The 23,711-nt window shown below is 46.0% G+C and overlaps 1 protein-coding gene across 1 annotated transcript; it reads right to left on the reverse strand.

Moving 5' to 3' along the window:
- Positions 1-3,098: 3,098 nt before the first annotated feature.
- On the reverse strand, positions 3,099-20,777 carry TNFSF15 (tumor necrosis factor superfamily member 15). The gene is made up of 4 exons (XM_014952310.1): positions 20,349-20,777; positions 13,420-13,471; positions 12,760-12,807; positions 3,099-7,725 (listed from the first exon to the last, which is right to left on the reverse strand). Exons 1-4 carry the CDS (start codon positions 20,559-20,561, stop codon positions 7,298-7,300), a joined length of 741 nt encoding a protein of 246 aa, XP_014807796.1. The 5' UTR covers positions 20,562-20,777; the 3' UTR covers positions 3,099-7,297.
- Positions 20,778-23,711: the final 2,934 nt, after the last annotated feature.

Consider the following 23,711-nt stretch of genomic DNA (forward strand, 5'->3'; position numbering starts at 1 on the left):
TGTAGGATCAAAGCTGGCAAGTAGCAGATCCAGCTGTGGTTGGGGAGCTTAGCCAACAGATGAGAGTTGGGGAGGTTAAAGTCTCATGGGTGGTGTCCCACTCTGCAGGATGGATTTCATGGAGTAACAACTCCATCGTATGAAAGTGAGGTTCTCCCTTCCCTCAAGATTCACGTCCGTGTGATGGTCTTTGTCAGTGTTAGGCTGATGGTTGGACTAGATGATCTGAAAGGTCCCTTTTGACCTAGGCAATTCTCTGATTCTATGTACATATTTGTCAACACTAAACAAATATGGGGATTCTGCTCAGTCAGTAGCTGGGCAGCTTTATCCAGCCGTCTGAGAAAGTGAGTGCAGTGCAGCTCACTTTCACTGAGTGCTGCTATTAACTTATTTGCCTTTAGCTAGAATAATATTATATACAGCCCTCTGCAGCCCTAGGAGAGAAGCACCTCCATTATCCCCACCTTCCCTCGCATGTGCAGCCCTCCAGAAACATGCATCTCTTCCCCCTACGTCACTAGAAAGGGAGCCTAGAATTTTATTGAGAATAGACACCTTCTGTATGATTAAAGGTAGACAAAATGAAGCACAATGCTTATGTGGAGGGAATGCATGTGCCAGTGTATTTAGACCACAAATAAGATGTTAACTCAAGGTATTATCTTATATGTGCAAAGCACGGAGTAAAATGGCAATAAAACAAGTGAATTCTGCTTAGCTCAAATTAAAATAGAAAACAATAATAATAAAATTATAATTTGTTTTTGGTATTCTGTTAAACATGAGGTAGTTATTGGATCTAAAAACCAAACCAAAAAACCCAGCATCTTTTTGTGTTTTAAGAAAAAGCAGTGTGATTCCTGCTGTCCAATTAACTCTTGGCTGATCTACAGAGGTTGCTAAGAAAACATCTCAGGTATTTGCAAGTGGATGGAAGCCAGAGTAAACATATGTCCCCCATCAGAGGTTTCTAGTGAAAATCTTCTTTGAGGAAGAACATAGAGCCCTTAACCAGAAACCTTTTCTCAAGCAATTTAAATATGATACTTTGAGTTCAAGCCAGGAAAACAAAAGCGATTTTAGAAATGCAAAATAGCATGCTCCATGGGAGACTGATTCTCAGCTCTGGTAGTGGAAAGAAAGCTTCTGCATTCTTGGCAGCAGAGGAATTGAAGACAGCACCCCCCGGGATAAGAAAGACATATCCAGTGGATGCTGCTATTATGCTGAAAGTGTGAGGAGAGCCAAGCTCCAGCTAGAACAGGGCTAAGGGTGCCCAGGGCTCCGCTGCTTTCAAACAAGGCTCTGACCCTCATTTGGCCAAAATTTCCTCGTTGGCTTGTGCCTGGAAGCCCAGAGCTGAGCAATTGGAAGCATTCGATTCCCAAGCTGCCAAGGCACTCTGATGTATGGGTGTAGATAGGGCAAACCCGTGATTTTCAAAGAATGATTCATACGTGGTGTAAGGTGGCTCCTGTCTCCCTTGGGTGCCCAGCGGGGAGTCCCGCTCCCCGACTCAGCAGTCTGAGAGTACGGTTACGAGGCAGTTTCTGATGAGCACTGCTTTTCTGTAGGACTTTCTTTTTCAAAATAGGCTAGGACATAACAAAAAGAGGGAACCAGATGTTCCCCACGCTGCAAACAGGAAAAGGGACTGAAAAAGTAAAACCGCTCGCCCTTTACATTTTTGCTTTTTGAAATTCAAGTCTCTATAAGAGCCTGGGGGAAAGTCTGAATCCAAGTTCACTCTGGTGAGGGACCTCTAACCGTCCATAGAATAAGGGTCATTCACACTTTAACACACAACAAAATAGGTTTGTTACACATCAGCATTATCTGGCTGTATTAGCCGATCACTCTTAAGTGTGCTCTTTGGTTAGTGTTTTTGGAAAGGGACCAAGATCAGAAGTTATCGCATTAGTTAACTCGCATTTTTATTATCATAAATAAACATTGGAAACAAGAAGCTAGGTCAGTTCAACTGGCAAAGACACACATCAGCATTGAAGCACAAGACAATATACAATCATTTATATAAAATTCCTTACAATAGCAAAATGCTATACTGGTGTCTAATACCCAGATCTGGGCAAAAACTCTTGACATTTTCTGATTCTTCTAAAGAATGAATTTTCTCCTCATTTCTCATCTGAAATGATGGGCCACTCAGGACGTTAATGAAACAAAGCACAGCGCGGTCAGTTGTATTGTACAGAGGTGTAAAAGGAGATGCCCTCACAATTCTGAAATATTTTTGTTGAAAATGGCCTTGATCCATTCCACTGGGTCTGTGCTGCAGCTCAGCATATCCTGATGAAGTCCCTGCGTACCGGGAGTCCCATCCCAATATCCACTGAGCTGTTATGGCCAAAATCACCTTAGCACCAGCCTTTTCATCCCTTGGGTTATGTTGTGCTAAGGAGCACCACCTTCAACTTCACACCTCTAGACCCTGCTCCTGCCAACATACACGTGCTGGAGACGGTCCCTGTGAGCGCCCCTCAATTTGGAGGGTTTGCTCCTAAAATGATGTAGTTGAGTGTAAACGCAGGTAAAATGTTTTATCCGCTTTTAATTTGAGCAATGGAGATTTTATCCCTCCCATACACCAAATAGGAAAACGGAGCTGGCTTTTACAATGACACCCTTTAGCCACGCGCTCAGGACTAAGCCCAGCTCAAGTGTATGCCCTTTTAGCCACACGCTCAGGACTAAGCCCAGCTCAAGTGTATGTTGGTAAGATTGGAGCCGTGATCCTTATAGCTTGATTTACGTTTACTTCTGTATGTATACAGTGAGAAAGTTAATGCTTATTTACCAATACTTAGTTTCAAAGGGGAAAGGAAGTGGTAGGTAAGTGAACCTTTCTATGAAGTTAGATTGTATTTAGTGTTAGTTTTTGGGGGGAGCAAAGAGATTAGGGAAGAAGTGAATTCCTAAGAACTAAAATATTTCGATCAGAGTTTGTATTAAAAAAATAAATAATCTGTTACTTTTTCTTTTAATGGTTTTGTTCTGAAAAGTACTTTTTTTTTTTTTTTTTTTTGTTCTGAAAAGTACTTAATTTTTTTTTTTTTATTTTTATTTTTTTCTAAGAAAAGCAAGGGTCGAAACCTAAAATCATATACCTTTGAGCTCATTTAACATAAGCTGTCTATTTCACCCTTTTCTCCAGCCTGGATTTTTTTTTATAACTGTTTTAGTTTCACATCCACCCAAAACAAAACACATTTTCAGTTTGACCACACACTGAAAGGTCACTAGTTCACATGACCAGATTTCATCATCTTCCTATTCAACTGAAAATGCTGATGTCTATGTATTTTCACTTGTCCAGAAATTATTTACATTAAAGAAATTTTTCTAATTCAATAAAAACAAATTTCTGAGAACACTTCTGCCCTTGTTTTTCTTTAGAAAAATCTGCAAATCCACGGCTTGGGGTCAGTCTGTTTGAGGTATTTCTCTTTAAGCTTGACCTCTGTCTCACTTAAGTGGCTTTACTCTGATTTCATGCCATTGACTTCTGTGGAGGAATATCTGATGTATAACAGGGGCAGAATGAGTCCCTGAATACTTATTGTATTTGCTGGTCACTGTTACAGGAGCATTATTAGCACTGAGAGGGGGAAAAAAGGGAGAAAGAGAGAATTTCCACTAGGATAGATGTATGGATTAATATGCCTACACCACTTTAAAACAAGTAATGCCAGGTATATTACTGTATGTCATACAAACTGTGCTAAATGTACTAAACGTTCTAAAACCTGGTGTGTGTAATGGCATGCAAAAGCTTGCCCTAACTAGACTAAAATAAATATTTTTGTGCTATGGATAATGGATTGAGAGAGTCAGACCTGCAATGGAGCGGCAGCAGGCAATTTTTTGCTTGTGACCTTTATTGTTAGTGTACAGTGGATACAAATTATGTGCCTTGTGGTATATAAGGCTCATTATTGCCATGGGTTTCCCAGAATTTCTATGGAATATACACAAAAATACATGTATGTCTATGTATATATATGTATATATCCCATAAAAGATTGATTCATTGTATGCCAAATGCTGCATTCACCACTCCTCTATCTCAGACCTCATATTTACTATCATTAAGCGCACCAGGCATTAAGTGATGATGACTTGAGATAGAGTTTTTATGGAAATCTGCTGCATAAGGCTATCAGGATCGAGTTATGGCCTCAGAAGAAAGCTACATAATCTCATTTGTAGAAATAAAGAGCTTTCTGAATTTCTGTAACTGTCTCAAAACAGCCAGAATTTGCACTCTAATTTTATCAAAGGATAAACCAAATTCATCCTATGTAACACTTCACAGAAGCTTTCCTACTTAGTTGCTGAGAACCACCTGTTCTGGACAGGTCACTTTTAAGTCTTCCCTTTATGAGATTTGCCACATTGTTTTGAGTGCTAGTCACCTAAAGTGCTCGATGTGGTGATCTGCAAGAGTTGCTAGCTTCATGTTTTCATGAGCTCAGATCCTGTTTTGAGCACACAACTAAGGGATCAGAAGCTCAGGACTGAAAGTGTTGAGAGAACACTTTAGAAAAGCTGAGATATGGAAAGTCTTAGGGTTTCCCAGAGAATACCCTTGTCTTGAACTGCCAAGAGAGCGAGATTTCACCAGGTTTCACCTTGGTGGAGGGGGTTTCTCAGCAGTAAGAACAGCCCTTCCAACATGCTGAATGACCAGACGCCCTTTCTGAGAAGAAATGAGGCAAGGTTGCGTGTGCTAGGTACTGAGATGTGGGGATTAACTGCTCCTGTCTCAGCTTGAAAGTAAAGGCTGAAGAAACACAGGAGTAAAGACTTCAGGATGGAAGTCAATCTAGCTAATAAAGACAGAAGAGGATGTTTTGGCCAAAGCTTTTGCACCTGCTAGCAGGATCATTACCTTTGTTTTCTGCCATCCTAACCTATTTTCTGATGTCAGTTTTCTCTGTGCAGTGGGGTGACTGAAAGAGAGAAGTTTTGTGTAGAAAATTAGATGTGGACAAAAAGATGTCCTTGTACCTAATGGACAGGGCCAAGAAGGCAGGAAGGTGCCCGTGGGAAAAAAGGACAAAGAGGACAGCTGAGATGTGGATGTGGGGAAAATGAAGGACAAGTCAAAGACAGGATGGGAAGCCAAAGTGTAATGAGGTTTTGGTGCAGGAACACTGTCAAGGTCTCCTAGATGGGCAGTGTTATATAGTGGGCCAACACCCAATGACTAGACTCAAGGAGAATCTGGAAGCAAGAAAGACACCTGCTGAAGAAAGAAGAGGAGGGAAAGAGGGCAATCTCTTAGCTTTTGGCATGTGTTTAATGCTGTCTCAGTGTAGATACAACAGTGAGGGACTGAGACCTACTATAGGACCCAGGCACTGCAGAATGGGGAAGGATGGCCAGAAAGCCTTCTTTTCTGAGATGATTTACTACATAAAAGACCTGCTAGGTTTAAGAAGTACAATGCTGTCAGCATGAAAGCCATGAAGAGGCAGAGAACCTGGTGTTGCCTGGATCTCCCACCTCCTACTCTGCTCCTCTCCTCCCTTCACACCCAATCTGCCTTGGCCTTTCTCTATGCTCTACACTTCAGCTGTGCTACTAACTTTTCCTTGTCAGCTCAAACAGATCTTTATATAGCAAGAAATTGTCTCCCACTTGGCAGAGCCTCACTGTGGACAAAGCAGCCTGGTCTCACTGCTAGTTGGGCTGCAATATCACACATGGTCTTTTGTAGCTAGGCTGTCTCCACCAAAGAACTTCTTTGCCCATTTGAGCTCTTTAGCTACAACCCCCCATCCCTGGTGCTATGTATTCCCCAACCTCAGTGCCTCCCTGACACTAACAGTGTGCTTTTGTGCCCCATGGTGGCTTTGAGTGGAAACATTAACTCATTAATGAGACAATTGAGCTTTGGAAGTGACTTCTTGCCAAGAAGTAGAAACTAGAGGAAGTCCGATGAGTTGGGGTAGGAAAAAGAAAGAATTGCAGAGGGTGAAGCCTGCTCATTGCAGAAGGGTTGGGTGGTAGGTGTGAGACCTGGCAGTTAAGACTCTAAAGTCCAAGTTTATGAGAATGTGACTTGAGCCATTGTCAGTGAAGTATTTATTGCAGGAGAAGAAGAAAAGCTGGGGAATTTCCCTGAGAGTCAACAAGGTCTATGAAAATAAATAAGTGCAAGGTGAGCAGCTAGACATTCCTGGGCTCTGCACCTGGCCATGGCACGCTACGATCGTGGTTTTGGATCTTTTGACCTTGTGGAGGGAATACTGGTTGTGAGCTCTCCCCCAGGGAAAGGCTGGGAGTCCCTTGCGGTTAGGGGACCCCTGCATCATTGACAATGGTTGCAATGGGGAGCACCAAGACAGTGGTTTCTTTAGCTGCACTTGCTTTGTATGAAACACAATGGAAAGCAAAATATTGCAGAGGGTTTCTCTCAAAATTTCAGTGGTTGATTTAAAAAGTGTGGAAAATTTTGTTGCAAGTCTGTCTCTGTCTTTTCTGTTTTCCTAATGTTAGGACCTGGTGGGGAGATTCCCCTTTCGTGCCGAAACAGAAAGTGTTTGTGCGTGTTCCCTAGAAATTCTGCATAAAGTTTTAAGGCTGTATAATGACTTAAAGAACTATAAACAATTTCTTAGGGAAAAAAAAATTTCAAATAGATTCTGCACAACACAAGATAGAATTTTAATCTACTTTACAAGGAAGTTGGGAGGGGTTAATTAAGCAGTTAATCTGAGTTAATCTGAGTTTTATATTAGTGCAAAGTACTGAGCAGATCTATTTGTAAGGAAATGATGAAAAGTAATTACCTTTTAGAACTGAGAATCTGAAGAAGGGTCATGCAAAACTATACTGGAAGTGCTGGAGAAAGTTCAAAACACTTTTTTGAGTTGAGGAAATTGTACATTCAAGGTGGAATTAGAGATGTAACCTAGCTGCAATATTCAACATCAATATTCCTACCCACAGGTATAAACTGTTCCTCTTTGGCTTACATGGTTTTGAAGAGTTCTCAGTTTTCACTTTCAAAAATGTACTTTTTCCTCCAATTTGACTTTCATTTTTCTGTTTCTTTTGGGTTTGGTTTTGTTGGATTTTTTAGTTTGTTTGGCTTCAGCTTTCCCTGCCCCTTAATTTAAGGCTGCAGGGAGCTGCAGGCGAGTGACAGTACAGAAGAAGGATGACAGCACAGAGATTGCACCCCGATGCGTGCCCACAAAGCCAAGGTCCAGCGAGGTCCCACCAGGGCCCTGAAGGGAAGCCCCCACCAGCTGCTGCCAGGGACCTACAGTAAAAAGGCACCAAAGAAAGTTTTGTGCTCCTTGGTGTAATCCACCAGCTTGATGTCGCTAACGTTGACCATTAGCTTGTCTCCTGCTTCTAAGGAGACCACAGCGCCCAGGTAAATGGGCTGGAACCAGCTGTTTCCCTTTTCACTGAGGGTCTTGGTGCCCGTCAGCAGCTGGGTGGGCTCGGGGTAACTTTCAGTCACTTTGGTGATGATCTCAGTGACAGAATTTGTTTTACTGGACCCTTCAATGGGCCCTCGGAAAGTGACCTGAGCGTAGACATAGTAGTCCCCAGACACAGGTATCACCAGTGCGTTGCTGGAATAACTCAGGTTGTTCTTGGTAAAGGCCAATCCTCGCTTGTCTTCCCACTGCAGGATGGGCAGATGGTTTCCCACGGTGTTGGCAAAGTCTTGTTTCTTCACTGCGGGAGGAAGAGAGAGGGAGTAGAGGTAGGTTAGTTCATTACAGCCAGGGATACCCTGCTGAATGCCATCTGAGATCCTCCAAAGGGCAAGCAATTTAAATAGGGTAAGCAAAATGCTGGGACAGAAGTGTTCTTATTTTACAGCTTGAAAACTGAGGTGAATTGGCTGCAGGCCAACTGTCCAGTGGTGCTTTTGGACGGCGTCCAGAGGGTGTTCAGATTTGAGCAAACGGCAGTGAAAGCCAAGGATGCTTTTGGAAGACCTCGGCCAGCCCGGGTGGCCTGAAGGGATATGCTGAGACTGGATGTCCTGGTTGTGGGCCAGATCCTGCATGATGAGACTGTCCTTCTCAAAGGCTGAGTCTCATGGCTCTGTGGAGCTTTACCCTGCAGGCCTGGGGTGCTTATCTTACCTACTTACAGAGTAAATACCTTGTTCTTAAGTGAAACCAGTGCTGGGGCAGTTGCACACACGGGTACCGTGCCCATACCTAATGGTTCGGGACAGGGATAAGAAATACTAAAGCATCATAGGGATGGATTGCAATTGTGTTTCTTAGACAGACGCTACTGTCCTTGCAAAAGTTTCACAATGATCAGCATGATCTATCGCCAGGCACTGAGACACTTGAACTTCTCTTCCTGCCAAGTTCCTTCTGGAGGACGTTAGGGTTTATTAGCCCCTCTGTAAAGCTTTTCTCCCTCGGTGTTCGCAATGAAATCTTTTGCTGTAGAATTGCCTTTAGTTTACAAATGTTATTTGATTTCACCAAAAAACTCAGAAGACCCCACTGTGTTTCCAGAGGCCTGATTCCAAAGCAACACATTACATTCAAAACCATATTTATCTCAATTTTTTTTCAAAATGCTTTGCTGGAACAAAACACTAAGCTTAGTGTTAGCCTCAGCTTTCCTCCAGACCTTTTTTCCCCACTTTTGCAGCTGCCTGATTACAAGCAGAGCTCCAATCCAGACCAGTCTGAGCCAAGCCAAGGATGCTCCCCAGGCTGCGTGGGTCTCAGGAGAAGAACCAGGGAATGCTGCCCTATTCCCTTGGTCTCTCCTCCACCATTGTAATTTCTCTCACAGGACAGCCAGGAGAACAAGCCCTAGTAGTTAGACATTTTTCTACAGGGAAGCAAAAGGGGTTTCTCTGCTCTTTCCTGACTGCCACGTAATATCATTGTGGTAAAACAGCAGCTGAGGCAGTGGAACGGAAGAAGATAAAAACCATCAAGATTCTGCCAGGTATTAAAATGCACCTGGAATGTTGATGTTAAATTCTAAGAGAGATTAAGGCAACCGATTTCCAGGAAATAAGACTGTTTTCATGAGCTTGAGTTAATGTTCAAGGTTGATTATGATTGCGAATTCGGGGAACGGGGGTGTGTGCACAGGCAGGAAGGCAAACTGAATGAAGGTAAAGGAAAGCTTTGAAACTCTCTTGGCAATAACCATTAAGTTTATCCTGGGTGAAATGAGGTTCAGAAAAAACTAATGTGCCCAGCTCACAGCGGAAGCTATTTCCCTCTCTTTTCTAACAATAAATAATCCTTAAGGAGACAAGAAGGTGTTAGGAGTGCGATTTCTTGCATATTCGCCAAGTAGCACAACAAAATAATGGCTTTTTTTCAGCCTGCCTGTCAGTGCTGCTGAAGTGTCACATCTTTCTGATCTTTCCCCAGGAGGCAAAGTGCATGAGGAGAGTATTTCGGTTCTCCATGCAAGAACAATAAACAGGGATTGTGATAGCAAGCCAAGCTGAATTATAGAAGTATTATAAGGATGATGAGGCTCAGAGCCAATGGAACTTTGCCTGATACAGAGAGAGGACGATAAAAGAAAGTGAAAGGACTCATGGTCTGCCTTCACCCTCATCTACTTCTTGGGCATAAAACTAAAGTATCATTTGGGTCACACTGAGGTTACAAGAGCTTGGATTAATACTTCTTGGAAATCAGCTGGTAGTAGACGAAATCTTGTTTGAGACTGAAAGCATCAGAAAAGATCGGAATATTTCCAGAACATGTTCTGGGCTCTTTTCCATCTTGGGAATTTTGGGGGGAAATTGGAGGGAAGCTGCATGTGAAATATTCTTTTCCATATACAATGACGCACTTAAAATGTCAGTGACACTCAATTTTTCAATGTTTTTTATAACTAACAGGCATCTCAAATGAAGTACATGATTTCATAACTCCTAGAATTAGGCAACTCCAAGTTTTACAGCTATAGCCTCCCTTTTAGGATGAAGCTTGCTCTAATGATGCTCTCTACTTTCAAGTTAATTAATTTTCCCCACGCTTTCAATACCAGTCAAGAGGAAAAATTCATGTTCAAGTGCCATCGAATGCAATTCAGCTCCTTTTCTAGCAGTAGTTGTAGTTTGTACATGTCATTTATTTATTTTTATTATGGAGCTATACTTCCTGAAAATGTACCTATTATACTAACTCTTGAAGTAAATAAAATCTGCTTTTAATAAGTGATCATTGCAACAGACCCTTCAACTTTCCAGTCCACTCTAAGTTTTTGGCATCCCTTACATGTGAAATCACTCCTCCTTTCCCCAAATTCTTTTTGCTTTGGTCACTGGCTGTAGAATCTCTGTTGCTTGGCAGCTTTTGGGTACATTTTGTGGCGTATTGCTAAACTTGTGGGGTTTCTACAATTCTTAACCCTCACCGGTGTGGGAGCCTGATACTGAACACTGTGGTCTGAGGCCCCACTCCTGGTCTCAGCCAGAGATTAGAGTCTGAGTCTCCTGTTGCAGGAAAAGCTCTTGTACAGCATCTACTGCAAAGTCCCATGGCTGCAGGGTCTCTGTAGCTCAAGATTGTGCCCCGGGAGTTTAATGACTGCCCTTAAAAGCTCGTTACTTCTAACAATCAAGTGGAACCAGAAAGTGATGTCCTACCCAGTTTTAGCAGAGCGCTCAGATACCTTTGCAGCATGGTAAGTGCTAACCAGGTCCTTGATGGGGTTTCTGCTACATTGTCCATCTGTCCATGCCACAGGAGTAGGCATTCATCTGCATCTTGACCCAAAGTGCAACCAAATAAGTCAGAGAGGAAGGGATGATGGCATGGCCCCATCCCTGGAGGTGTTCGAGGCCAGGTTGGATGGAGCTCTGAGCAACCTGGTCTAGTGGGAGGTGTCCCTGCCCAGGGCAGGGGGCTGGAACTGGATGATCTTTAAGGTCCCTTCCAACCCAAACTATTCTATGATTCTATGGCACAGTCAGCAGCAAATTTAGTGCACAGGAGAGAAAAGTCCTAGCTAAGTATTCCTCACCAGCTATAACCACCCTGGGAGAGGGGATCTTGATGCCAGTTTGGATAAGTTCAAAATGCTCAGTATGTGTTAAAAAGGCCAAGAACAGGTGGAAAATTCATAATAAAGGAACAGGGACCAAAACATTGAGTCATTCTGGTACTGTTAATTCAGTGGTGCATTCCCATGGAATGCTGTGGCTAGTTATCATCCCTCTCACTCCTTTGCTTTCACCTTCAGAATGTACGTTCCTAAAACTAGAAAAAGAGAGAGAATAGGTATCGGGAAGAGATTTCCTACAAGTACGAGTTTGTAGTCTACCACCTTCACTTAGGAAAAGGTGCCCGAGGTGGGGGAATGTAACAAAGACCTGAAGCACAATTATTCCTTTTTCACTTTCTTTGCCCGAGTCACAGTTTCTGAGAAGACCAGGGTGGCACCCAAGAAATTATTATGCAGCAAATTTAAAATAACAGGAAATATTTTCTGACTGCGATGCACCATTGAGCTTGAGAACTCATTGCCAGAGGGTGCAGCACCAAAAGTATGTTTGGGCTAAAAAAAAGGTCAAAGATAAGTTCATGGAAATTAGGTTCCCTGATGGCTACGTAGTGCAGCAGCCTGGGTGTAGCCTTTTTGCACAGAAAAGGAGGGATAAAACCCCCATAGCTTTTTCCTTTCCATGCTCCTTTCTATGGCCAGCAAAGACTGGCCCAAAACTGCAGGTTGAAGAGGATGGGCACCATCCTGGGGAGACTGTTCAGGAATGATGGTGAAGGCATTTTTGCAAATGGGGGGCCTGAGGAAATTTGAAGAAAACTGTTGGGTGTTTCCCTGCAGCAAATGGACTTTTGTGCAACCCAGGGAAGTTCCCATCAGCTGAGCTCTGCTTTGGCTGCTCTTCTGAGTCAGGCACTGGGAGCCCCTGGGTCCCTCTGCCACGGCGGGACTGAGGGGAATCAGAGAGACCGACACTACCAGACACTGTACTTTTTGTGCCCTTGCAAACTTGTGCTTAAGCAAAGATAAGATTTTGAAAAAGGACAGGTCAGTTTTGGAGCTCTAGCAACCCCTGTGCACAAGGGGATAGGGCCAAGGAAGTGCATTAGGAAGGATTTTGTGGATTAGGGAAAGCAAATTATGCTGGGAAAGAAATAAGCCCTGACACGCTGGTTGTTTTAGCGCTGTACAAGAGCTTGTGTGAAGCATCACGCTGCTTCTTGCTCCCCTGGGATGACACACAGGGTGCTGGGAAGCCTCTGCAGTGAGCTGTATTTTTAAGAGGTTTAAATTGCATTAGGCCAGAGCAGCTGGAGAGCCTTTCAACACTCAATCCCATTCAGATGGGGACCAGCCATGAACCTTTTCCTCTTTTCTGGTAACACTTAAATTTTCCAGGTGGGTGGAGCTGTTCCTAGTTCACTGCTCTGTGAGGGCTCACTTAGGCTCTGACTCGGCAGATCGCTAAGATTCCAAGAACCTATTTAAGTTCAGTTACAAGAGGTGCTCATTCCATGAAATAAACAGCTTGGAAAAATTGCCAAGAAGAAATGTTTCTGTCAACTACCTCCTTCACGGTCCCTTTTCTACAAACAGAGGTTGCAGTAAAAATGTTGTGGTCAACAAGGCAAAGCTAATGATTATTTTCCCCATGTTTCCTCCAACACCTGAGCCTATGAGACCCATATAAACCAAGATTATTGCACTGCTCCACCTGTAATACTCGCGGAAAAAGCTTCATTTGTGAACAAGCATTACCTGTCAGGTGCGCTCTTGGCTTTTCTGCACTGGAAAGTGTATCTGTAACTGTGGGGAAAAAAAAGAAAGAAAAAAAAAAGTATGTAAGGACCTTTGCTGCTATTCAAGTCAACGAGATGTGAGCGGTGATCGATTGTCCAAACCACGACATCGATGCCGTGGAGGAAGTGTGTGCAGCCCCTTCCCATTTCTGCATGCATTGGGTCAGGAGTTATTTGCTGTGATTGCTTAGGGATGCTGCTGAGGTAACAAAAATCCCTTTGCAAATAGCTTCAGGCCTGCTGTGGTGTCGACAGGGCACGTTGTGGCAACGTCTTAAATCCCTGGAGGGCGAAGGGAGGGGAGGTGTGGTGAGCATGGTCTCCCGAGTCCATGCTTTTGCATATTTGGGGAGTTATCCCGGTGGGAGGTCTGTGCCTGCACTGGAAGGAGCGATTTTTGCACAGCCCTGGGGTTAGAAATGGCCCCGGTTATCTCCCTGCATCTTATCACCCAGGTTTTCCTCCCTCTGCCCCGGCTGGTTTGGCTGGGGCAGGGTTTGGGCAGTGGGGGCAGGGGGGTGGGAGGCTGCCAGCAGGATGCCGCGGCGGCAGCGATTGCAAAACCTTGGGCAAACAAAGGTGTTGGGGATGGAGGGGGGGAAAGGGCTGGCAAACTTACCGGTGTGTACTGCCCGCTGCTTCAGAAAGCGAGAGCCCCTCTCTTCTGTCACCTGCGGGAGAGATTTGCAAGCGGGTTAGCTGCGGGGGACACCCAACCTCCACAGAGGGTCTGGTTTGTGTTACCCCAGAAAATGGAACGCGCCACAGAAATGTTGTGGAGCTCAGCAAGAGATTTGATGCGAAAGGACAAGCCCCGACAGGGCTTTGCTTGGTTGCAAGAGTTTTCTGCTGTTTTGTTTGAAACCGCCTGCATCTCTGAAAGGGTGCCAGGGACAGGACCTGGGCTCCTGCGGTGGTGGTTGTGGTAAACTCCAGTCTTGGTCTGAGGCTGGACAAGCCCTTGGCATAACTGGGAGAGGACTGGCAGAGTGGCCGGTGTGAATTAGCCTTCACTAACCCTCCTTTGGGAAGGTGCCTCCCTCCAGCACTGCTGGAGAACCTCTGCTGCTTGGAGACTCCCCTGTCCCTCAGTCTGTGAGGAGCAGACAGAGCAACGCGGATGATTCTTCCCCGTCTCAAGGCTCAGCAGGTCTGAGCCTTTGCAGGAGCAAAGGTTCATCCATAAAGCCAGCGAGGAGACCAACCGAGGTGTATCGGCTACACCTGCTTGTCTTTCTACCTCTGTGTTATTTCGGACTGTGAGTCCGTTGCTTAGGTCTGTCCTGAGTGTTGGGTGGCCTCCTTGGATAGATGGGAAGGAGCTGAGCAGGTCTGAGAGCTGGCAGAGGGTGGCTGGCTGACGTTCTACTGGGGGAAGGCAGGGCCATTCACCTCTCCTCACCTCTCACGCTTTGTTGTAGAGCCCGACACCGGTACACTCATAACACACCCCCACACTGGTAACACACCCCCACCCTCGTAACACACCCCCACACTCGTAACACACCCCAGCGCCAACGTGCACTCTCATGGCAGCAGGGCACGGCCCCCCGGGCTGTGCCAAGTGCTTCTGACGTTTAGCAGTCGAGCAGTTCAAAGGGAAGCTGCTGCCTGGTTGCCACTCAGCTACCAGGGCTGGTCCTTCTGAATCACCCCTGGGCATGGCCGGTGGCTTCTGGCCAAGAGCCGGACCTTTTACGGCACCGGCTGGAGGGTGCTGGCTCCAGATCCAGCCTCCCCGGGGTGTGGGAAGCATCCTTTAGATGTTCCTCAGGGCACAGCTCGCTGTGGGACGATGCCAACACCGTGGTTGCACAAAGCAGCCGGGCCGGGTTACGCGGGGTTGGCTGTCGGGAACCCCGATCCCCACGGCGTTTGTCAGGAGCCGGGGTGGTACGGTTGTGTTTTACAGACAGCTCCCATAAACACAGTGTGAACAGTCAACTGCCACCGAGCTGCTTGCAGCTAAGGATTTGGGGCACGTTGCTAAATAAACAGGCTGGAATAGTCTTAGCGCACAGATTTTGAAGCTAACTCCCCGTGGCTGTCTCTCACACGACTTCAAATAGGTTGTGTGAAAGAGAGAATAGGTAGGAGAAAGAGAAAATAGATAATTTATATTGTCCAGGGGAAGAAGAGTATTTGTGGGAGAAGAGTCAGGGTTTGGGGGTTGCTAGCTAGTAAGCCCAAAGGTATTTTAATGTTCTACTAGCAGTAAATATCCATGTGCTCCTGCAGAAAACCATAATTTCTAAAATAGTTGTTCTAATGCTGCATTGGGGAAAAAATGGAGAAGGAAAACTCCAGGGAAAACACTCATTTTTTTTCCTCCCTTGCCCACCTGCACACACAGACAGAGCCCAGCCACAGGAGTCTGCTGCTCAGCGGGAAATGTCATCTAGAAGATATGGTGGCACGAAAGCTCAGTGTGTGGCTGACGGAGAAACGGCGTTGCGCTGTCAGTGAGGTGTCTGGACCTTTCGTTATGACTAATGACTTTCTCCAAGATCCCGTCTGCTCACTGCGGTATCTAAACATGACTGTACTTTTGTTGTGACACAGAGTCATAGCCAGGTGACTTTGTCCTTCTCGTGGTGGGAAGCACAAGATGGGTGTGGAGGCTTCCTCCCAAACACTCGCCCTTGCTTTTGGCCAGATGGGTATGCCTATGAGTATATTTTACAGCTTTTATATTTATTTATATGACACTTCCTACATATTTATCGAGAGGCATATTTTCTAACACTGCTAAGTACTGCAATGAGCCACAAATCAGTCACAAACCTACGTTTTGTCATTTAACTTGAGTGGGACTTTTTACATATTTAAAGCCTAGCTTCTGCTGAAGTGCCTCATATAAATGCAGATGTCACAGTACAAACAGAGATGATGGAAAAGCAGGAAGGATATAAAGAAGAATTCTGCTTCTTTATAAAAAAAATAACAAAATGGTTTTGACTAAAAACTGTGAAGAAGCTTTGCTTTTTATGCCACCTCAATTCACTTGTTTCTAAATAACACCAGATGGAAACTCCAGGTGCAGGAGCTGCATTCATAGATTCTCAAGGACAGTGTGGTGCAGTAGATAAAACACGGTTCTGAAAGGTGTGAAATTATTCTGTTGCTTGGCATAAGTAGATATTTTTTTTTCTATAATTGTGCTGTTTGATAAGGATACAAATCTAAACTCCCTATAGAAAATATTTTAGCACTACTCAGTGCTACATAACGGCCGGGTATTAGTAATATTTGTTCTAAGTAGGCACAGATGTTGCACATTGAAGGTGTAGATGAGGGGGTTGAGGGAGAGCTAAGCAGCATGAGACAATAGAGAAATCATTTACACAATTAGTGTTTTTCTCTCTTTTCCTTTCTTGCTTAGCTGTTATTCTGAAAAATTCACAGCACGCCTTCAATTTTCCCTTTGGTTACTGTGGAGAGACTGTAACCATCACTGAGTGGTGTTGAAAATCCCACCCTAGAGCTGACTTGCAGACAAACGATGTCTTGTTCAACCACCCTTAATTACCCTGAAGGCTGCGGTATGCAAAACACTTCCATATTGTTTTGATACCAAGAATGTCCAAAAGCCCCGCTGCATTTACATCCATATATTGCTAAAGCCAAAGGGAAGGGCTGAACATCCCCTGTTCACACACCTTGCCTCTCGCACCCCCAGGAAGGGCCGGGGGTATCCGATAGAGAACTGCAAGGGAAAAGCAGCTTGGCATGGCAGGCAGAGAAATTAATAAGCAAAATATCCCCAGCACCTCCATCCACTCTGTTTTTAGCACAAGATGCTATTTTACAGGCAGGTTCTCTGCAGGTCGTATACACGGTTCATACACCCACAATTTTGCTCACTCCAGAGATGCTGCATGGTCTGGGCATTTTTGGCAGAAGCCTGTCCCATGGCAGTAAAAATTGGAGTATTTCAGCTGGACTCCAGTGACCAGTGTGAGCATGCACCCAGGGCATGTGCTCACTGGTTTCTCTGCCCATGAGGACCACGTGCATCAAGAAGCAATGGCCAGTCAGGGGTTTTACTGCTGCTGGCTTTTGGAAGGGGAACCCCCCACACCTGGGCCGAGGTGCTGACAGCTCCTCCCCAGGTGCTTTTCCATCCCTAGGGGTCAGCAAGCCATTTCAGCTTCTAATTCCCATTTGGGCAGGCCGTTAGGGCTTCTGGCTCTGCGTGTTCTGGCAGCCCTTCTCTGAGCTTTGTTGCTAGCTTTCTGCCTTCATCCCTTTGGATGGGATCCAGGTGGAGCTGCTAGGACTTTAAAGTCCCTCCCTTACTGCAGCAGCTCCCTTCTCCATTGCAAGGCTGACACACAGGTCCACGTGCCATCCTTTGGACAGGTTGTGGAATTCCCCTTGATGCTGCTTGTGGTCCTGCCATGCCAAGGATGCCATGAGAATAAGGCTCAGTACCAACATCTCCAGGCCATGGGGACTTGATGCTCTGCTGTATTGGGCTAGCTGAGCAGGTGGCTAAGGTAGCCAGAGATGCTCTCCTGGCTGCTGTGCTGTTCCCTTGGTAGATTTGCACACTCAGACTGAAACTTGGCTTCCTTCTGGGGAAGGATGCACAGCAGTCCTGGCCCTTCTTCTGGCAGGGCACCACTAGAGCCTTTTATAGATTTCCACCTAATAACGCAAGCCATGTGTTATTGCTAGAAGAACCCTGTTTCCTCACCTTGCTCTGTCTCAAAGCACAAAAGAAAGTGATTTCTATTTCCAAAAGGGAAGCAGTGTAGTGAGCCTGGGAAGTGTCAAGGGAAATCGTCGGATTTGAATTATTCATGCAAAACTCATTATATCATGTGAGAGAGAGAGGGAGAACTGTTGGCTCACACATGTTGCTGCAATGACATAACACCCTGCTTTTTCCTGAAAGGGACATTTCCAGAGGAAAAGGTGAGTTTGTATCCCTTTCAGAGGCAGAATGTGACACCATGCGCACCCACACAGAACCAGAGATGAATAAACTGCCTCACCCCGCAGGCAAATCAAAGAGGCACACCCCGGTTGCACAAACCTTCCCCAGCTTCCCTTCTCCTCCTCCTTTCTCCAGGAAGGATGGGCTCAGGAATTTACTCCATCTGCTCCTCACCTGCCCAGCTGCCAAGTCCCTCCCTCCTCCCGGCACTCGAGACGTTGGAAATCTGGCATGTGTGGGCTGAGCCCTGGTCCTGGGGCAATGAGAGGACTCAGGACTCCTCCCGTGGGCTCGCTGCCGCAAAGGTCAGCAAGCCAATACGTGTGAGGTGCAAACTTGGGTCTGCCTGCTTTCTCCCAGTACGCTCAGGGCACCTGCACCCCAAAACCAGTGCCACAGAGAGCTCTGGCACACACATCTAGTCCCAACCTAGTCCTCCTGATTTGGGCTGTCAATGGGGAACATGAGGAAAACATCCTTCAGCAATCCGGTTCTAACACTTCAAATGCAGGAGGAAATTCAAAAAGACATTTTCCCAAGAGTCTTTATGCCCAGAAATATTCCCAAGGACTGAAGGAGCCTACAGCCGTGCCGAGCCCCAGGAACTGAGCTCCCGGGCTCAGCCCATGACCCGGCTCTTTGGGGAATCCACCAAAAAGCAACACAGGCAGGGGGATTCACCCATCTGCACTCTGCCCCTGGACAACGTTGGTGGTGCAGCCAGTCCGCAGCAGAGGCAATGAAAAAAATTCAGAAAATGCAGGATGCAGCTGAGCCGTAGCCGGGCGCTCCACCCACGGGGCTTGGCACCAAGGCGGCGGGCGGCCGGCCAGCCCCGATGATTTTTCTCTTCCTCACTGGGACTCGCAGAGGCCACAACTCATCTGATCACCCCGTTACATCACTGTGGGAATACTACGTGCTCATAACTCTGCTGCATATACGTGGAAGTACACACTAGCGTAGCCCAGGCTGGAGCAAACCTAAGGGCTTACGTCGTGCTTTTCTTCTTAGGAAGCCAAACCCAGTCACGCAAATACTTCTCTCTGCTAACTCTGCCAACAGAGTCAAGAGCCAGGAAACACATTACTCCGATCAAACGGGCCAATATTTTATTATCACTCGTTTCAAGAACGGAACGGCTCTGCTCTGTACAACCTCATGGGACGCAAACAAAAGGCAATGCAGCTGAGACTGGCCAAAGAGCCTCTTCGCTCCCTGTGCAGCCACCAAATAGCAGTAGCAGGGTCAGCACAGAAACAGGCACTTTCACATGGGCAAGAAAAGGGTAGATTTAACAGCCTGAGATACTTCATTGGGTGGTATAAGCATATATGTTTATATAAGCATATATGGAGTATATAAGCATATATGGAGTGTATATGGTTATACTCCATATATGCTTTATATGGAGTATATACTCCATACTTATACATACTCCATATATAAGCATATATGGAGCATAAGCATATATGTTTGTATAAGCATATATATATGAAGGCATAAGCAGGGAGCACAGAAGATGCTGAACCCAGGAGCTGGCATGGGTTGAGTGTCTGCTGCGCAGAGCTGAGGTCAAATGAGGGCTCCGTGCCACCGAGAGCGCATGTGCACAGCTCTCACAGTCCCTAAACATCCCTAGGCTACGTCTGTGCAAGGTCAGAAATCTGCCTTCGAGGCCACTTAGTAACACTGATTTCCTTTGCTGTTCCTAAGTGAGCATATAACACACACGCTAATTAGCTGGGGAATTTCAAACCTGGAGCTAAAATTCAAACCTTAGCTCTTCAGACCTACATGCAGACATGCACCCCTCTCGCATGGGGCATTCATATGCTGAATTCATATTCTGTCATAGAAATAGGCACTTGTTTGCAGTCTGGCACAAGGAGAAGGGTGACAGAGAAGAGCATTAGAAGCAGCCACACCATCCAGCCTTTATTGCAAGGAGATTTTAGCCATCTGTCAAAGGAGAAGAGCTGAGCAGATCCCCTGATCCAGAGAAAGTTTTGATGAGTAAAAAGCAGGATGCGAAATTTAAGGTCTGACCCTTTAATTGTCCCAAATTATATCTCTACAGGAGTTTGCATTAATAGTATAGGAGAACTGTGTCTGTCTGCCCCGTGGTGGATGACCGGCTCTGACCCACTGACATCAGCAGATGTTTGCTGAAATAGGACACTGGGAAGGGAAGTTGCAGAGTTAACCCCAAAGAAGGGAGGAAAATGAGCCATAGTGTCAAAATCTGTCTGAAATCAGTGAAGGGACACTGATTTCCATCAGCTAGCAATTTTTCTTAAGCGTTTCCCTGCAGCATGTGAATAAAAGTTTTTAAATTCCTACACTGTACTGTGACCTTAGTGAAATTAAGACAAGAGGAACAGAAACCGTTAGTTAAAAAGACCAAACAGTAATAAGATTTATCCCGGGCAGATTTGCTTCGCGTAAGGAAGAAGGAATGTAGCAGCCAGTTGCTCGTGTTCCTTTAAACTTGAGAAAGTCTTAAAGAGAATAGAAGAACCAAACAAACCCAACCCTGGAGACGCGGGACGCGGTGCTTTTCTCCTCACAGGGTGGCAGGACAGAAGTCGTAGTCGGTCTCTTACCTGGCCGGCGCAGGAGCTGGGGGCTCGGAAGTTTCCAACCAGTAGGTAGGCAATGGGCAACGCCAGGACCAGGACGGAGAGCAGGCACAGCAGCACCGCGCACCGTATCCTCCGCAAATCCTCCCGGAGGTGCATCCTGGAGGCTTGGTTGGATCCAGGAGTCGCCTCCTCCAGGGTTATCTCCACCACGCGGTCCATGCCGGCGCCTGGCATTCCAGCTGCTGCTGTTCCTGGATGGGAACCGGGAACGGCAAAACCTATTCTGGCGTCTGCCCTGCATGGAGACCCCCATTAAATAAGAGCTGCCCCGAGTGTGGGAAGGCACCGACACACACACACCCTCCCTCCCAAGGAATGCACCGCCTACAATAGAAACCTAGCTCAGGGAAAGAGAGCACCGCGGCTCCCCGGGCTCCCCGAGGTGCCTGCTGCCTGCCTCCGTCTGGCTTTTTTTTTTCCCCTCCTCGCCGTGCAGAAGGAAGCTAGGAAAGTCCCAGTGGGTGGAACCAGGATAAACCCTGCTGCTGGGCTGGATAAGCTCAAGAGCTTTTCCGCATGGCAAAGGGAACATGAAACCAATGGGAGTGAAAGTGAGAAGCAGGGGGGAGAGCGAGAGCCAGCGGTGGAGGAGAGCCTGTGGCATCCCAGAGCCCGGCAGTTTCAGCGCGGCCCCAGGAGAAAAAGGAAGAATCTTTTAGGGAAGGCCAGGGTATCACAAGTGAACCCAAAAAGTATGTGGGGGGGGATTGATTCGCTGAAATGTTGCTTCATACCTACCTTTTAGCAGGATTGGCGGTGGGCTGCAGGTTGCTCAACGTCCCTGATGGACCAAAGAGTCCAGGGACAGGCCTAAAACAGGGTGCTCTGTCACTGCGGGGCTCATCTTCTCCACTCTCCTTTTAATTGTGCTTTTACAGTCGCCTGTTATCACGACTTGGAAAAGCTGTGACTTTATGGTACTAGGGAAAGATTTATGTTTTCTTGCTTTCTTGATAGTTGCTATGCGCGATTAAAAGGCCCTGCTGCCTTTTGGCAACTTCGGGAGTTGCTCGGCAACTGACGGAGGTGAAACACGCTCAGGTGGTAGCCGATGGCCAGCGGGAAGGGGGTCCCTTCTCCATTCATTGCCTGCCTGATCCCAGCCCACCCTCTGGCCTTGCCAAGGTTTGGCAGGAGCTGTCAGTGGAGATGTTGCCATGTAAACTTACCCAGATTGTTGAAATTGGACATTTTTTGCCCCCGGGAAAACATGGTTCTCATCAAAACCGAAACTTTCTTCGACTTATCCACGCACACAGACTGATGTGTAGAAACTTCTCCTTTTTCCCTGCGTAGAGAAACAGAGTGGAAACTTACTTACTTTTTAGCAAAAGAGCAGCAAGGTTTGGTTTCCCCCACCTCCCCGAAAAAATGTTTCAGATTATTACAAAATAATACCAAAGAAAGAAAAATATCTTTTCACGTCCCAGTCTGTCTGCTGCCCCTACATACACACTCAGGGAGGGGGAATAATCAATAAAAATTCAGCCAGCTCTTACCACTTGCTCTTCAGGAACACTATTAGAAATCTTCTTACTGCTATATTCCAGCGTAGCTCTCGATAAAGTAGAAATCTAAAAGTCATGCTCCAAGTAGAAGGTGTAATTTTCATAGTGAGGATGGCTGAGGCTGTCAGGGAATCCCTGCCAGGGAAAAAAGAAAGTGGGAAAGCAAGAAATAGTGAAACCCAGTATGGTTTAGGGAGATGGGACAAGAGGGTTGGTAAAGTACCAAAAGACGTGTGCTCTTCTCCCAGCCAAGCCACAGAACCCCTTTATGACCTTAGGCTAGTAACTGGCTTTATTTACTTCTCTTATGGTTTGTTTGTTTTTATTTAGACTGTAAAACCTTTACGACACAAACTACCGTTCTTTTATAGTACCTGTAACTGATATCAGCGCAGGCGCGGCTCTATTTATCATAAACATAAAAATACAATGGGTGGGAAGGTGTTGCTAAGATCAATAGAGAGAAAACTCATATTTCTCTGGAAGGGCTGCATAGAGCTGTGATTCTATTCTATTCTATTCTATTCTATTCTATTCTATTCTATTCTATTCTATTCCGTTCCGTTCCGTTCCGTTTTGTTTTGTTTTTTTTTTAAATTCATTTTTTTCCTGGAGTCCCGTTCCGTTCCGTTTTGGTTTTTTTTAAATTCATTTTTTTCCTGGAGTCCCAGTTGCTTATTCTAGGGCAGAGGACTGAAAAACTAACACAAATATTCTGGCCATGAGTGTCAACGTTATTTTTCTCTTAATCGTTAGCGGCAGAAAATGCTTAATATGTATTCAAGGCACGTGCCTTACAAGCAGACAGCCAGATATCCCCAATCAGTTGCCAGCAAACTCCCCAGAGTTCACTTTTTTTTTATTTTCCAAATAATTCCAGGGGATCCAGTTGTGAGTTAAAACAGCTCATGAGAGCTTTTATTGGTGTGAGACTTACTGCAGAGGTGTGTGACCTGCAAACCTTTGACTGGAAGAGGACGAGGAGCTGGAGCCTCGGAGAGTGAGCGCTGGGCCCTTGAGATGAGACAGGAACGGGTGCACGCTCTACAGCTGCCTTATGAAGCCAAGCTGAGAATTTGCTCTTAAAATCCCGAGAAAAGAAGGAAAAATTTCTTTTCCTCTCCAGAGCACAAGTCCATCTGGCCTACGACGTGCCTTTTATTTGCCAGGAGGTGACTCTTCCAGGACGGTGCAGCAAGGAGGCTTTAGAGCAGCCAGGAAAAACCCCCAGGTCTGCAGACCTCTGGTGCCACGCTGGGCTCCTGCCACCCTGTGCAGGGTCCTCCTGCCTGAAGCCTTTCCTGGCCATCCCCTGGGATCCCACCAGGGCATGGTGATGGTTGGTGACCACCACACAGGCAGGATGAGGGCTGGGGCAGTCCTCCTGCTCGTCTCTCTGTCTTGTCACTCTTCGAACTCCTCCTGCTGCTCCCCACGTGTCCCCAGCTGAGCTCTCAGCCCTGGCTGCTGGGTAAATTCTGCTCGTGTCAGACGTGTCCCAGCCTGTGATCCTTGACTGGTTTCTACTGATGAGAGAAATCTGCAGGGGTTATCAACCCGGCTCACCTCTGCAGTTTTAGAAGCTTTAAAGAGAGGTGATGTTTCACCCTGGAGTCAAATATATGGGACTTGGAGATGTTTTTAAAGAGAAGAAAAAGCATGAAAGGAACTAGGTATCTAAAGAAAGAGCTTGTCGCTGGGGCATGCCACCTCTGTGCTGCTGAATTTTTTATTCTTTCTGTAGTTCTTTATACTTTTTCTGCGTGCTTGTGCGTGATATGCATGAGGGCATTTTGTCTGAGGACGAGCTAGCTGA

Source organism: Calidris pugnax, unplaced genomic scaffold (genome assembly GCF_001431845.1).
Source record: "Calidris pugnax isolate Ruff unplaced genomic scaffold, ASM143184v1 scaffold135, whole genome shotgun sequence".
NCBI classification, from domain to species: domain Eukaryota; kingdom Metazoa; phylum Chordata; class Aves; order Charadriiformes; family Scolopacidae; genus Calidris; species Calidris pugnax.